Source organism: Lathamus discolor, chromosome 5 (genome assembly GCF_037157495.1).
Source record: "Lathamus discolor isolate bLatDis1 chromosome 5, bLatDis1.hap1, whole genome shotgun sequence".
NCBI lineage: Eukaryota > Metazoa > Chordata > Aves > Psittaciformes > Psittacidae > Lathamus > Lathamus discolor.
Genome location: NC_088888.1, coordinates 76139461 through 76155254, shown reverse-complemented (window position 1 = coordinate 76155254; position 15794 = coordinate 76139461). Strand labels below are relative to the sequence as shown.

General features: G+C 39.0%; 1 protein-coding gene across 1 annotated transcript in view; it reads right to left on the bottom strand.

Moving 5' to 3' along the window:
• ME1 (malic enzyme 1) overlaps positions 1-15794 on the bottom strand; it is a 167117-nt gene that overhangs the window by 20832 nt on the left and 130491 nt on the right. Inside the window, exons 7-9 of the mRNA XM_065681358.1 lie at positions 15266-15375; positions 7162-7259; positions 5313-5426 (exon numbers count right to left, since the gene is read on the bottom strand). Of these exons, the coding sequence (XP_065537430.1) occupies positions 5313-5426; positions 7162-7259; positions 15266-15375 (322 nt within the window). The remainder of the gene's footprint in view (positions 1-5312; positions 5427-7161; positions 7260-15265; positions 15376-15794) is intronic.

Below are 15794 nucleotides of genomic sequence, written 5' to 3'. Positions count from 1 at the left end.
TGAACTACGTATGTATATTTTTAATGAAAAAATAAACTCTAATAAGAGTAGTATCCACCACCAGCTATTTGGTTGTGAGGGACTTCTCTGTACAAGACTGCCAGGGATATTCAAATGGGGGAAGGAGAAGGGAAAATGTAAACATTTTAGAGGAATATCTAAAGGATTACTGGGTATCTCTATTCTAATAAATTAGGACCACAGAAACTGGTAATTTTGGGGGATTCTCTTAGAAAAATCAATATTCTGTGACCTTCAACTATCAGACCTCAACTGCTGTTCTTGTGCTTGCCATTCAGTTTGGGATTCACTCAGATGAACCGCAGTCTTACAGGGGACATATAATCACATATCTATCACACATCTAATGGACATCTAAAATACAAAATACATGATTAGATACAAGTATTACTGTGCTGATCTAGAAAGCACAGAGCACAAAACTGTCAAAAGCTACATTACTCCATGTTGACACACTCTTTAAAATTAAGGATGGCATTCATGTCTACGCGAGGGGGCTTCATTTGTGCACTAGAGATTGTGACGCACAAAAATCTAATGCTGTCTTGCAAATGACAGATAAACATCACTGCAAGAGAGGCATGTTCTGCAGCTCAGGAACATTCCAATCAGCCTGTCCACTTTTGGCAGAGAAGCATCCATCGTTGACAGAGGGCAGAGGGTTTCTAGAGTCCCCTTAAGTATTAAAAATGCTTTATTATTTTCACCATATTCCTGGTCAGTTCCAAGAACCATATTGCCTATCTCCCTGCTTTGTATTGCCTTAAAAAAAAAAAAAACAAACAAAAAAAGAAGAAAAAAGAAGCATTTGCAGCACATAACTGAAATCCTCAAGCAATGGTGAACCTCATGAATATCCATATACTGGTTATCATTTTCTGCCTCTTCTCAACTACTTGACACAAAATAATTTACTGTCTTTGAAGCTCATGGGTAAAGATCTGGCCACTAATATAGCCAAGCATGAATGAGAAACTCAACATGATGAGAAAATGAACATGAGCTGGCAGTGTGCACTCGCAGCCCAGAGAGCCAGCTGTATCCTGGGCTGCATCAAAAGGAGCGTGACCAGCAGGTTGAAGGAGGTGATCCTGCCCCTCTACTCTGCTCTTGTAAGACCTCACTTGGAGTATTGTGTGCAGTTCTGGTGTCCTCAACATAAAAAGGCCATGGAACTGCTGGAACAAGTCCAGTCCAGAGGAGGGCCACGAGGATGATCAGGGGACTGGAGCATCTCCTGTATGAAGATGGGCTGAGAAAGTTGGGGCTGTTCAGCCTGGAGAAGAGAAGGCTGCGTGGGGACCTCATAGCAGCCTTCCAGTATCTGAAGGGGGCCTATAGGGATGCTGGGGAGGGACTCTTCATCAGGGACTGTAGTGACAGGACAAGGGGTAACGGGTTCAGACTTAAACAGGGGATAAACAGGGGAAGTTTAGATTGGATATAAGTAAGAAATTCTTTACTGTGAAGGTGGTGAGGCACTGGAATGGGTTGCCCAAGGAAGCTGTGAATGCTGCATCCCTCGTGGTGTTCAAGGCTAGGCTGCACAGAGCCTTGGGTGACATGGTTTAGTGTGAGGTGTCCCTGCCCTTGGCAGGGGGGTTGGAACTAGATGATCTTAAGTTCCTTTCCAATCCTAACTATTCTATGATTCTATGACACTATGACAGCTTTAAAGACACAAAATGTGTTCAGCACACACCACATATTTATGCATATTGTGTGATTAACAGAAAAGGGAACTGAGACTATGGGGAAAAAAAGGAATGAGGGAGCTATTACCCATCAGTGTGTTCATATAAGTAAATATATATCCATCAGACAGAATGTGACAATGTGGCAGTATTCAGAAGTTCAGACTTAAACAGGAGTCCCAACTGCTTATGCATAATAATATCCAAGTATGCAAGACTGAAAAAGCAACTTTAAAATAAAAGTGTTGTTTGAGTAAACATTAAAATATCCATCTGAATGCACTGGAATACATAAGACAGGCATTTCAAGGGGAGTAATATCTGTTTCAAAAAGCCTTATAGTTCAAACAACAAAATTCCAAGGATATTTTGATCTGGAAACTTTCTTTATCCACACTTGGAGAAAGAATAAGTTTGAAAAGGTGAAAGCATACTGAATAAATCAAAACAAAACTCCCAACATTATAAAGTCTCTAGAATGGAGAACACAACTATAGGCAGTATAACAAACATAACCTTCATGACCAACTATTTCACCACAACATAGCATAAAAGTTGGTCATCAAACTTGGTTTAATGAAAAAAGATGGTTCAGGGAGCAGGAGAAGAGAAATATTAACAGGAAAATGAAAACACAGCTGCACTTCAACTGAAATTAAAAAGCCATAAAGGAAAAACCAGCCACAAAAGCCTGATAAGTGACTTCGTGGCAGCTCTTGGTGGGAGAAGAAGAAAAAGGTGGGAAATGTTTGTGGTCAGGACAACAAAAGTTCCAAGTTTATATTTCTTTGGTTTGCACTGGTTGAAATACTACAGAAAAGAGATGAAAAGAGAAACAATGTTTAAATCTGTGATCGTGCACTGTGAAATTTATGATCAAAGGACAGCATGGTATAAAAATTATGTAAAAATATGTTTAGTTGGACAAAGAAATTGCTGAGTGTTAAGAGATTCTGCTATTTCTCATACTGCTAAAGCAACAGATAAGTGTATTTCTAGGACTGAAAAGGTCTCCCTTCTTCAAGTAAAACTCTTTTGATCAAACACATTTTGGTGAGGAAAACTTTAAGGGACTCTAATTGAATGGGTTTCCACTTATACACCCCCTTTGTAGTAAGAAACAAAAGTCAGTTTAGCTTATGCAAAAGTGGGTTAGCTGTTGCTTGTCAAATCTTACTGTTGCAACAATGAAAAGGTTTCCAAAAAACAGAGTCCTTCCCATTGTATATTTTTCTCACAAATCTTCCTCATTTTATTTCTCTTACTTCATTTCTGAGCATTTGGAAAGTCCTTCAAGTCTTGCAGCACTTTTCTGCAACCAGCCAAAGCCAAAATAATTTCCTAAGCAGACCTAAGTACAGCATTCTCCCTCGCAGACCTAAGTATAGCATTCTCCCTCACAGACCTAAGTACAGCATTATCCCTCGCAGACCTAAGTACAGCATTATCCCTCAGGCCAGCAAAAGGAACCAGGAATAGCTTAATTATTTACTTTCTGGATACATGACTTCCCAGCAGTCAAATCACAAGCTTCAAGAGGTTTAAGTTGTATTTTTGTTCTTTTGGGGGATGGCATTTTTTAATTTTTTTTTTTTATTTTTTAGGAGGCACATTTAGCTGCAGAAGAAATCCAAGAGAGGATTTGCAGAGCCCTAGACCAAGGATGGGTTTCCTTATACGCAGCTCAGGACTTGCAGTGAAGTATACCCAGCTCCTAAGTCCAGCAGGCTCTGCACACAAACACAGTACAGCCATAAGCACCCACCAGTTCTCATAGGACCTGAGCCAGAAGGGGAGACTTGCACTCCAAAGTCTTCCAGGAACACCAGCAGTGACCTGAAATGTGCACCGTCAGCTCCTGCTGATGTATCAACATCTGGCCACAAATTCATCCCTAATCTGTCTCAGAGAGCTGTTATGTCTGGCTATCACAAACAGTTCACAAATAGATTCCAGGCAGAACATGAAATTCAGTGGACTGATTTTTGGACAAACCCCAAATTAAATCCCCACCAAGAAGAATAAGCAGAGGAAAGGAACTTTGAGGCTGTGTGTGATGCTGATTGGTTTTGGCACTACTTGAGAGCACTAAAGCTAGAAGATGGTGAGGAAAGTATATAGTCACCAAGTCACTAAAAATTTAGAAAGTGTGAAAAGACTGAGTTGCTGCGTACCAAGAGCAACAACCCAGCTTCTCAGCTGACTAGCAAATTAGCAGTGAGAGGTGTAAAAGAAGCGGGAAGACGAAACGAGCAGGAGCGAAGGGCTGGTTAACCACCTTGGCTGGGCAGACATGCAGCCAAGGCCTGTTTTACCACTTTAGGGTTGTGAAGTTTCTATACTTCTCCCCCTGTCAGTTTGTTTCCTTAACACCACCAGGAGTGATTTTAGTTCAGCAATATTAGTTGATAATCCCAGTCTCTATGGTGAAGGAAATGTGTGACACAACATTCTTCTTAGGCAACCTCTAGGTTTTGCGCCCTCAGTCATCTGTGTTTGAATGCAAAAGCACTTTAGGATTGTTAGATGAAAACCTAAAGGATTAAAAACACTCATTAAAACAAACACACACCAAGACAAAAGTGCCATATATAGTAGGAAATACCAGCATTCTTCTGTACCTGATCAGGCTACTTTTGTGCTTTCTGGCAAGGGATGTTCAAGATGACCTTAATTAATACTCTCCTGTCTCAATGTCTGTGATCCTACCATTTTTGCTTTAACAGTATGAGTGAAAGGTGCCATGATGCTGTTCGATAAGCCAACAGAGATACTGACTGAAGAACGCATGCTCCAGCAGCAAAGGAACATGAACCACGAAAGATCTTAGATATTAGACAGCTAAAGAACACCGCACAAGTGTGCAGTACCAACAAAGATGACTATAAACACTACTAAGCAACAGGCACAGTGGAAAAGCAAAGCCAACCAGCCTCTGATCCATTTCTTTTAAGTAGCTCACAAACCATTAAATATATAACCACCTTTTAAAACATACCAGTTTCTTTATTCTGGCACATGGAATTCATATGTTTCTTTATTTTGGCACATGGAAGGAATGAGGTAAGGGTGACAGATGAAGTCTCTCAGCAGCTTCAAATTCTGACCAGTGTTGATAGCAGTACAGACCACAACATCTGCGACATGAGCTAGATCACTGTGCATAGAAGCTATTTGATGCAATATATCTCATTCCTTACATAAGGATGACATGCTTGCAATCCTAATAATGTATCTGTACATCTTCGTGCGAGACTGCACTAACAAGAGTTGCATTAACATGGGAAATATTAAACCCACAAATTGAGCATTTCTTTCCTTACACGTATTTTAATGAACTGCTGAAAAAATTCTCTTCATTATATGCTCATCCCTAATAGAAATAGAGCAGGAACTCCAAGCATAATCATGTCCCCCCACTCCTCTCAGAGCAACATGGGAGTCTGTCATTCATTTAATACACTTCAGAAAAGAAAAACAGCTTGCTGTGTCAAGATAGATTGTTGTCATTGCTTTCACAAATAATATGGTCTTGCCTTTATCTACAGACTGTAAATAACTATCAAGATATTTAAAGGAATAAGAAATTTGTATTACCTTGACTATTAATCCCTTTGAGTCAACCATCCATATCCTTTTGATAGCTGCATCTTTAGATACCCCTTCTTTTTCCATGGCCATAACAATGAGGTTTGCTATCCCCAGTGCAGCCTGAAGGACAGAGAAGAAAAGTAGCATACAACAGCGGAAATGAAAGAAACGCCATGCTCACTTGTTTCCTCTACGCACTCTTTGGGTAAGTTTTGTAATTTTATCTAACAATAAAACTACATTGTTATTTTTTCATAAACACTAATCAACTGTTGCTACCATTCGGTAATTAGAAACCATAATGTAGCTAAATAGTATAGTTAAATCTTCAATCATACAGATAAATCATGGTATAGGTGGCATTTACAGTGCGGAGAGTGTAATAAATGTTTAAACTCTAATGAAAGATACTAGAACTAATATTTACTCCACATAATCATCTCAGAATACATTAATTAGTGTTGCTTCTTTGAAATTTTTTTTCACTCGTTTGTTTTAGGGTTTTTTTTTTAACTTACACCACAGTTTTGGCAATTTAAACCAAAGGACACCAAATGCTGCATGCCAGAAAGCAAAATGCAGTCCTAAAAGACTTTTTGCTTTTATCTTTTTTTTTTTAAATGTCTCCTTTTTAAAAAGTCTCCTTTTACCTACTATTCATGTGTTTGGTAACTTTAGACTTGGCTGTGGTCCCAGTGAAAAAAGGGGCAAGAAAAAAATAGCTTATCAATACTTTGCTGAAACATGTATCATTCTTACTGGATTTTATAATATTTCATCCAGCAGATCAAATGTCACACAGGTACAGATTGAAAAGTAGGCAACAAAACGAGCCAACAGACCACTCAGTGTTTCTGATTACTCATATACATCTTTATGGAATTGATTCTGTTTCTTGTTCTTTATTTTTCAGCTTCAGTGAGAATCAAGCAAAATTCGCCTTTTTTAGTTCAGAAATAAGTAGCTTTGTTAGGAATGAGCTCCCACAACAGGGATGATATCTGTAATTACCACAAGAGGCACACGGACAATACTACTGAAAAAAAATAAACATTAGACCATGGATACATCCACCTGTTGAACATGGAGCAAAATCAGAGGGCAGAACTTCAAAGAGATAGACAGTCTTGATGTACAAAGGTGTTAATATGTCAGACGTGGATGCAAGTCATTCTGAAGATTACACACCTCATCTTAGTAGCACCAGATTATTGAATCAGATTAAAGATATCTGTACTCCACAAAGATGGATTAGTATATTGTACCTATAAGGGGGTTTGGTGACCATGAATAATCTCTTTCAGAAGCCTTCATGGGGTTGTAGACTTCATACAAGAAATGACAGTTACCCACACTGCACATAAGTACAACATTCACTTACATGTCAGTGGCTTAGCAATTTATACTTAAAAATTAGTATAAAAAAATTATGTGCATAAAAATCTTCAGGAATGGACAATCTTAACATGCAGAATGCCGAAAAGCTGTATTTAATGACAGGAACATTCAAAGGTACACTGCTTCATCCTAAATAACACTGACTTGGTAAATGCATTTTATTTCACATCTCCATGGTGGCCTGATATATTTCCTCACCTTTCAAAAAAGTTTGCTTATTTATAATGACAGCAGTTCAGTAATTTACAACTGAAGAGCTAAACCCTGAAGTGTTAAAAAGAGATTTCTGTAAAATGCCTCATGAAAAATACAAGGCTTGACCAGTTGATCAGATTTTTCTGTAAGTTTACATTTAAATTAAGAGCCAACTTTCATCAGACGTTAGTGATGTTTCTACACATTTTATCTTGTTAACTGAATACACATAACTTGCTTAAGTTTCTTTTTTCATACCTACCTCTCCAGCTCCCTGAAACAGCACTGTGTGATCCGATAACCTGTTCTTGGTGATACGCAGAGCTGCAAGAAGACCCGCAACAGCCACAGATGCAGTTCCTGAAGGAATAAAAATAAAACAAGAATATATTTGGTTATTTTGGAAAGAATTACAAAGCATTGCATTTTAAGTAATTCCACAGCATCTTTTGGCTAAAAGATAAAAGTACTTAGGGTAGTAACAAAAACGTTCAATGGAATTAGAGTTTGCTCTATTTTATTCTCACCAAAGATAAATGTAAGCGGGAATATCTTCAGAGTAACATTACATAAAATATGATTGATTGATTCTGCTGGATGGGCATAACAGCTGGGCCATTCAAGCTATTACAAAATATTCTAGTTATGACCTTTGCTAGAAAGAAAGGGTGTGGGAGTCCAGACAAGAGTATTTTGAAGGACTCCAGATACTGAAAATGAAAATACTGGTCTTACTCTTCAAGTAGTTATACTTAGAATACAGTACAAGACAAGACTAAAATAAAACTTTATTTCTCATGGGGAGTTTGTCAGAGTAGAAAAGCAGACTGTGAACATTTACAGAGAACCTAAACTACCTGAAAGAGTAAGGCCAGCTTATTTAGGGCATTGACTGTTCTACTGCATCTGAAAGCCCTCAGGACTCCAGTTCACTGTGAAAGGGGTTCCAGCTTGCTGGCATCTAAAACACTAGAAGTACCTTTCAAATCTATTTTTGAGTTACCTCACACAGGGAAAAAGTCTAACATTTAATTTTATGATCAATGCCATGAGGCCTTTCTTCTCCAAAGCAGATTCACTAAGAATGAGGTACTTGTCTGTCTTTGAATGGAAAGATTTTGGTCCTCATCATGAGAAACACCTATTAATAAAAAACAGGGCAATAAAGGGATCTCAAGCAGACATCTAACTCAAGCCTATTCACAATGGCAGGATCAACCATACCTCTGTGATTTCTGACAGACCTTTGTCTAACTTGTTCCTAACATCTTCTTTCAAATATCCCTATGATCTACCCAGCAAGCTATTCCAGTGCTTCAATACTTTCTGTTGAAAAATCAAATCTGAATGGCTTTTTAGTTCTTCTCCTATTTTGGCCTCCTGTCTTAATCTATCACTTGTTCTTTTCTCCTTGCAGCAAGACATATTTGAAGACTAAGGCTGTCCCAGCCTGCTTTTCTTACATGGAACAATTCCAATTCTTCCACTCTTTCAGAAAGTTATGTTTTCTGAAACACTTAGCACTCATCTCTCTCCTCTGGACTTTATCTATCCATTTCTTATCTTTCTTGAGTTGCAGCATCCAAATCTATATACAACACTGCAGGTGAATCATCACCACTGCTGAGTCTAGCTCTCAGCTTCTGTCATGCTCAAAGAAGTAGTATTTAGTCACCAGGGCCTGATACCTGGTTCTTATCTGAAGACCAGTTGTTCCTTCTCCCCAGCAAAGCCTACAGGAGAGGGAAGGCCTTTTTCCACAGATTATTGGCTTCAGGTAACAAGCTTGTATTTTTCACAAATTATCATTGTCACTAACTCCCAGGCATAAGGTGGACCAAAAAAGACAGTTCCTGCCAGGAACTGGGACCCACCTAATATTAGAATAATAACCCCTGAGAAAGTGCATCAGTTTTCGACAAGTTTGGAGAACCCATAAAGACATCCTGTGAATGGGGATAAGGTAGTGAGGTGGATGATGCCAGCAGAAATTTTGTGCTCAATGTGTCTTTTTAGAGAAGATTCTGAAGGATTGACAGTGGACAGCACTGATTTCATTAAGACTGAAAAAGCTCTATCAGCCACTAACAAAAAGGTATTCAATGTGGAAAAATGGGTTTCAACTGTCATTGAAGAGTTACGATGCCTATCTGATTCAGTGACAGCTGAACCACAGGGAGACAAACATAGGCCCTGAGATGTCCTCTTTGTTCAGTTCTGGGACTAAGAACTGAATTCCTCCTTCTCCAGACAGCAGCTGCCATTAACTGACCCGAGGAAACCAAAGATGAGGCCATAAATGATTTTGAGAAGCCTTCAAGAACTCGCAAGTAGATCTGCCGATTTCTGCAGTTCTGTTCCTGATCACCACAGTCCTAACTGCAATTGACTACAAGCTGCCTGATTCCTTCTGAGGGGAGAATTCACATTGCTACTGATTTTTCCTTCAGAAAAAGTATGAAATGGATATAACCAGCCCTCTAAAAGCATTTGGTCCAGAATCCGAACTTTGGACATTTGCCCCCAATGTGCAGCTCACCTGAAGGATGTACTTTTGCTATTCACAAATCCACTTTCTCATAAACAAGGCAAAGTTTAAAGCTGAGATAGCAGTTATCTCTATATTAAACTCAAGGAGATGCTCAAAGCAGGTATTCATATTGCAGGTACCCCGACCATTAAGTTTCAAATACATGTATCTAAGGAGCTAAAAGAACAGTAGTAGTAAGAAGCCTAGTACTGGGTAAACCTTTCCTTAAAAGACATCATTTGGGTGTTGAAGGCCGGGTTTGAATATGTGGTTTATAGAATCATAGAATCATAGAATAGTTAGGGTTGGAAAGGACCTCAAGATAATCTAGTTCCAACCCCCCTGCCATGGGCAGGGACACCTCACACTAAACCATCTTACCCAAGGCTTCGTCCAAGCTGGCCCTGAACACTGCCAGGGATGGAGCACTCACAACCTCCCTGGGCAACCCATTCCAGTGTCTCACCACCCTAACAGGAAAGAACTTCCTCCTTATATCCAGTCTAAACTTCCCCTCTGTAAGTTTTAACCCATTACCCCTTGTCCTGTCACTACAGTCCCTAATGAAGAGTCCCTCCCCCGCATCCCTATAGCCCCCCTTCAGATACTGGAAGGCTGCTATGAGGTCTCCACGCAGCCTTCTCTTCTCCAAAAATAAAATGTAAATGTTACTAAGAGTTAATGTTAGGAAGTCCTTTAGAAAGTAATTTTTTGAAGTAAATCTGCCTGAAGAGTTCAAAAACGTGTCTTTAGAACTAGGTTTGTTACGTGCTTTTGCTGGTGACTTTTCCCTTAAAACACGAGAAATACAGGACACCTTGTTCTCAGCCCAATTAATGTTTAGACCATACAGATTTGTCATTTTTAAGGATTTAGTCACTTTTATGACTTGTTCTGAGAGCTGAGATCATTTACTCTCTTCTCCCTCATTTCTCAAATAAAAAAAAACCAAAAACAAAAACAAAAAAACCCTAAAAAAAAAAAAAGTTCCTTTGAGGCATGGCTTTGGGAACAACAACCATTGGACTGAGACACTTCCACCCCACAGTATCCAAGAGCTAGCTTGTTTCTTTCCCAGATGAAATTAAGTCTTCCTCTGGTGAGTGCCAAATTGGCAAAGACCAAAAATGGCAAAAGACAGAAGTCAGAATGTGCTCTCAATTTCCCTTGGTACTCTACCAAATAACCCTTATAACCAGCAAAAAAACCCAACACCCAACAATATAAATCCCATCCGCTAGTTGGATGCCAAATTCTTTCTTCTATTTTATATTGCACAGCTGTGCTTGCAGGGGAGGAGGAAGCCTACATAACATAACCATTGATCTGGTCTCCTGGAAAGCTGAGCCAGAGCAGTGTAAGGTCCTCTTTCTTTTGAGCCCTTGAAGACAGAAGTTGTGGTCACTGCAGCACCCTACCCTTGACAGAGGACTTCTCAGAAAGCTGGGAAAGCTGCTCTTCAAGCCACTTCCCGATGACAGAGGCAAAGTGAAACACCATAAATTTCTAACGAATGGGAATACTGGGATGCTGCATCCTTTCTTGGTTGATGCACTGTTGCTAAGTTTGTTAGCCACAAAAATCAACTACAGTTACATATTACCAGTTAGGATTCATTGACAAACTCTGTTACAATACTATCTTCTCTTTTAAGGAAAAAGATGAGATACAAAACGTGAATAAAATGCTACATTGAATGTCAGTAACATTTTGCGATGATTACTTACATGGGATGTGAGTTACCATTACCTGTATGTTCATTATGAGGGTGATTTAGAAGAAAGGCTATAACAACAATGTATAAAGGCTTAAAATTGCGTTTCTCACGAATCATGTTTTGTACAGAACTGCTCTAAAAATGGTATTTTAAAAGCACTCAACATTGGTTTTATTCAGCCATTTGACTCTAAAAAGCATAATAACCCAGTTTATTAAATTACTGAGCCTACTATCACTGCTGCTGGCAGTGCCTGTCATCACTCGTCCTCAGCAGCTTCCCTTATTCCTCCCTATTGAAAGGGGGGCACCGTCAGCATGAATAGCAGATCTGTTTAACCGGAACTGCTCTGGCTAACAGCATGACCTTAAATTTCACCCTGAATACTGACTCGAGTTTTTGAAAAGAATCAAAATGCAATTCACATCCATCTGCCAAAGCCTAACCACTTCGCGCAAACATTACAAAGCAGAAACAGAATTTTACTGCTTTTCCGACTGTCATCGCTATAGGAAGGAGAGAAATGGCTTTACCTTTCTCCCTCACAGAGCACACGTTAAATCCCTTGTGTGCAGAATAAGACAGACACTGTTGATGGATATGATTTTGAAAACTGATTCTGTTTTCCCCAAATTGCTAGAAGAATAACCTCAGCAAATTTAAAAGAAGAATATTTCTCTAATGCACTGCAGCTGCTGCAACAGAAAACACTTCATTACAGCTTTCTAGGAAGGCAAGTCATATCTTGTAAAAATATGGTAGATGTTAAATTTTAAAGTACACTATTCTTTATCAAGTCTTTGTTTCCTGTCCAAGATTCTTTAGCCTTACTTTTTACTGTAAACTGCATGGTTGAGCATGAATATGTCAAAGGCAATCCTAGAGACCACAGCCTTTTGGGGTTGGAACATTATAACTGTTTTGGAGCACAGAGTCTTCTTTCAGCAGATGCAACAATTAAAGTAAAAAGGGGGAAAAAAAAGCCCCAAAACTTGAGGAACAAGGATTTAACTTTAATTTCATGTAGTTTTATTTAATTTAATTTAAACTAGCAAGAAATGGCCTACAGCAGGAAAGCATTTGTCCATTATTTAAAATTTTAAAATATAGAATTGTCATCAAGTATTAGTAATTCCTCTTTGTCATTTTCCCTACCTCAGCTTAAAAAGCTTGCAAACAAGGAGGGGAGGAATTCCTGCAGCATATCCTAAAATCTGAGGTATTCATTCTCGACTAAAATATTAGGAAGTGGTAAAAGTAAAAATCATATTTCTCAATACGCGGCATAATAGAAATCACATGGTAACATGGCCAGTCAGTAACACTGCATAGTGTCAGATTAAAAACAAATCCATTTCCCTCTCCTACACTTACTGGGAAAAAAAGGTGAGAGTAAAGAGCCTACATAAAAGGTGTAATAGCTGCTAGAAAGGCAGATGCTATGGATGTGGTAGTTCAAAAGGACCCTCTTAAGAGATGGGAGCTCCTTCTCCCCATCATGAACTGGCTTTTCAAAGCTTTGTATGCATGCCGACCTGCTCTGCAGCTGCAACAGGCAGCCAGCGTGAAGAGGGAGAAAGGCTCTAGCCAAGGAGAAAAGGGAGCCTTCTTAAAAGAGAAACCACTCAGTGTATTTGGAAAGGGATACAGGGTCCCAGAAGCCCAGGGTGGCTGAGGCTACGAGGTCATCTTGTGCAAGTCCCCCTGCTCAAGCAGGGGTTGGCTGCTCAGGAACATGGTGAGAACAGGTTTTTCTTAATTGATAATGAGCAATAAATGAAACAGAAGACTACTTGTACATACACATACTTGTATATACACATGGAAAAGTATACAAAAAAACCAGTGGGAGGGTTCTTGAAAGCATACTGATTTCAATGTAAATTTACACTGAGTAATGGAGAGGTGACATCCTGAATATACTGAAAAAAAAAAATAAATCCAAAACAAAACTTCACATAACCCTATGTCTTAAAAGGCTATTTTTATTATTTTATTTTTAAAAATCCCAGTGTCTGGTTCACCTGGAAGCAAATGTCACTTCCTATTATGGAAGAGCTTTTCTACTGTCTGCACGTAATATCAGGATTTGAGATATACGATATCAACATATTAACTATAACACGTCATTCAACTTCGTGTTCTTCACATCCTAGGTTAGAGAATGAATTGGAAGCCCCATGCCCATCACAACCACAACAACAAACCCCAAACCTTCTTTACAATTTGACAGCCCACAAAAAAAAGTAAGCAATGTACAAAAGGTATTTATGGGGATATGATGACAAATGACAAAGATCAGAGCAGACTAAATACCTCCGATTTCACCTCTTGGAAGCTATACAAGCATTAAGCATGGAGATTACCCAGAAGTCCCAGATATCATTTTATGAAAACATCAAAAGACCCAGAAACACATATTGCAGAAACTGAATAAATTAAAACCCTGCACATGGCTGCACTTCTAAGGAAGACCAATAGCTACTATAGCAGTTCAGCCAAAAGCCAAACAGATACCTTCCAACAGTTTTGAATGTGAAGACACCTCCTTCCAAGGAGCAGGAGAGGGAATGCAGTGGTTTGAAAATGCATCTGGAGACACAGAAGACTTTCTCAGCTTAGTTTACCCATATTTGGTACACTTCTGCTGATAAGCTTCCCCTCTGTTTCTTTGAAACTACATTCTAGTTGAGCCTCCCTCTGATTTGGGGTGAGGACTTTCATCCTGCAGGGAAAGGTAATTCCCTGTGGGAGCTGGGTCTCCAAATAACTAGGGAAACTACCAGATGCTGTTTGGTCTGCTGTATTGGACTGTCATAGCCACGGCTACACCCAGACCCTGCAAGGTAAGAAGCACCATGCTTCTTACAAAGAGAAATTATATTTTATAATTAGTTTATTTCCCATCTAGGAGTTTGTCCTCCATAATCTGTTTCAGATGCAGGAGTAAAACTCAGCCAGGCTTGCAACAGAAACATAGTTCATAGAATCATAGAATAGTTAGGGTTGGAAAGGACCTTAAGATCATCTAGTTCCAACCCCCCTGCCATGTAGCTAGCAAAATCCCTAACATCAGAAAGACACGGGCTATTTCAATCTAACACTATGCATTGAGTTCCTGAAGTAAGATCTAAGATACAAGAATGACTTAAGAAGGATTTCTGGAAAACTCAAGTTCCTAATGATTGGCTTAAAGTGTCACTGTAAACAGAGAGAAAGAAAGCCAGTTAAACTGATATTTTTGATCCTGTCATGGCTAAGGACCTCCATCTACCCAAGTTAAAATGAGGAGGTAAGAGGCATCTGGGTACCCAGGGTCCTCCTTAGGTATCTCTCTCTAGCAGTCTGTCTGACTTCAGTCCTCTCATAAGGATGGCAGCCTTACTGTCCTAGAATAAGTTATTTTTCCCAGTGCTCTATTCCTGTTAAGAAATAAGGCAATGCAAGCAGCAACATCTGCTACTTCAGCTCTCCTTGTCCTTATCCTCGGGAAGGAAGAGACAAGATGCCCATCTAAACTGACCACTCCTGACATTTCCATCTGTGATCTTTTTCTTTTGCCAGCTGCTACAGATGATTCAGATGGGAAAGCAGAGTCACAAGATAATTTCCCTATAAAATTGAATGCAGCCCTAAGACTGCAAGGAAAACTAGGAGGATAATTAACTGAGTTGCCAATTTAAGAACTGAAATACAGTTTGACATTTATCAAGCAAGCTCTGTCACATGAAGGAACAGTGGGGCACTTGTCACTGCAGTGATAAAAAAACAGAAGGAAATACAGGCCAGGCTTGAGCTCTGACATTCGCCCAGAGATCTGAAGTTAATAATTTATATGAAATAGCCATTCACAGACTAAATTGTTAAAAAAACAAAACCTGAAAAGCAAACATCTAAATAAAGCATGGGCATACATGGGAGGGGAAAGGTTAAGAGCAAAGACAGCTCACCAGAAGCCCATGCTGAGGAAACCCGAGGGAAAATGTGACCTGTACTGAACATCATCAAACATCACAGAAAAGCTGATGCATTTTTTTTCCTCTGGTGTATCAGTTAAGACTCATTTTTTTCTGGCTTGTGAGTATCACAGGAGTGAACAGACAAGAAAGAGTATATTACCTTGAATGTCATCATTGAAAGTGCAATATTTGTTACGGTACTTATTCAGGAGGCGGAATGCATTAGCATTAGCAAAATCCTCAAACTGAATGAGGCAGTTCATGCCATACCTAGAAAGACAAAAAAATGTGCATTACATTAAAAATAATACATAATTGTACATTAAAAAGCTATTAACATTTGTAGTCAGCTTTTGAATACAAGTATAATGTGATTTATATATCTACTAATATGTTTCTGCTATATTCTGTATCTTTGCATTCATATAAATTATTTAGAAGGCATAATTAGACTACTAATATGCTTTACTCAGTTCTAAGAATGAAAGACCAGGAGAAAAGGCTTTTATCTCTCTGCAGACATCTCAACAGTAGTCTTCACTGAGCAATCTATTTTGCTAGTGAGCAAACAAAGCTGGCCCCATAAAGAAGGTAGTAAAAAGGTTAAACATTCAGAACATGGATTTTATTTTATTGTCGTTACACAAGTGAGCAGCATGACATCACTCTCAACATGATGTTCAACCATT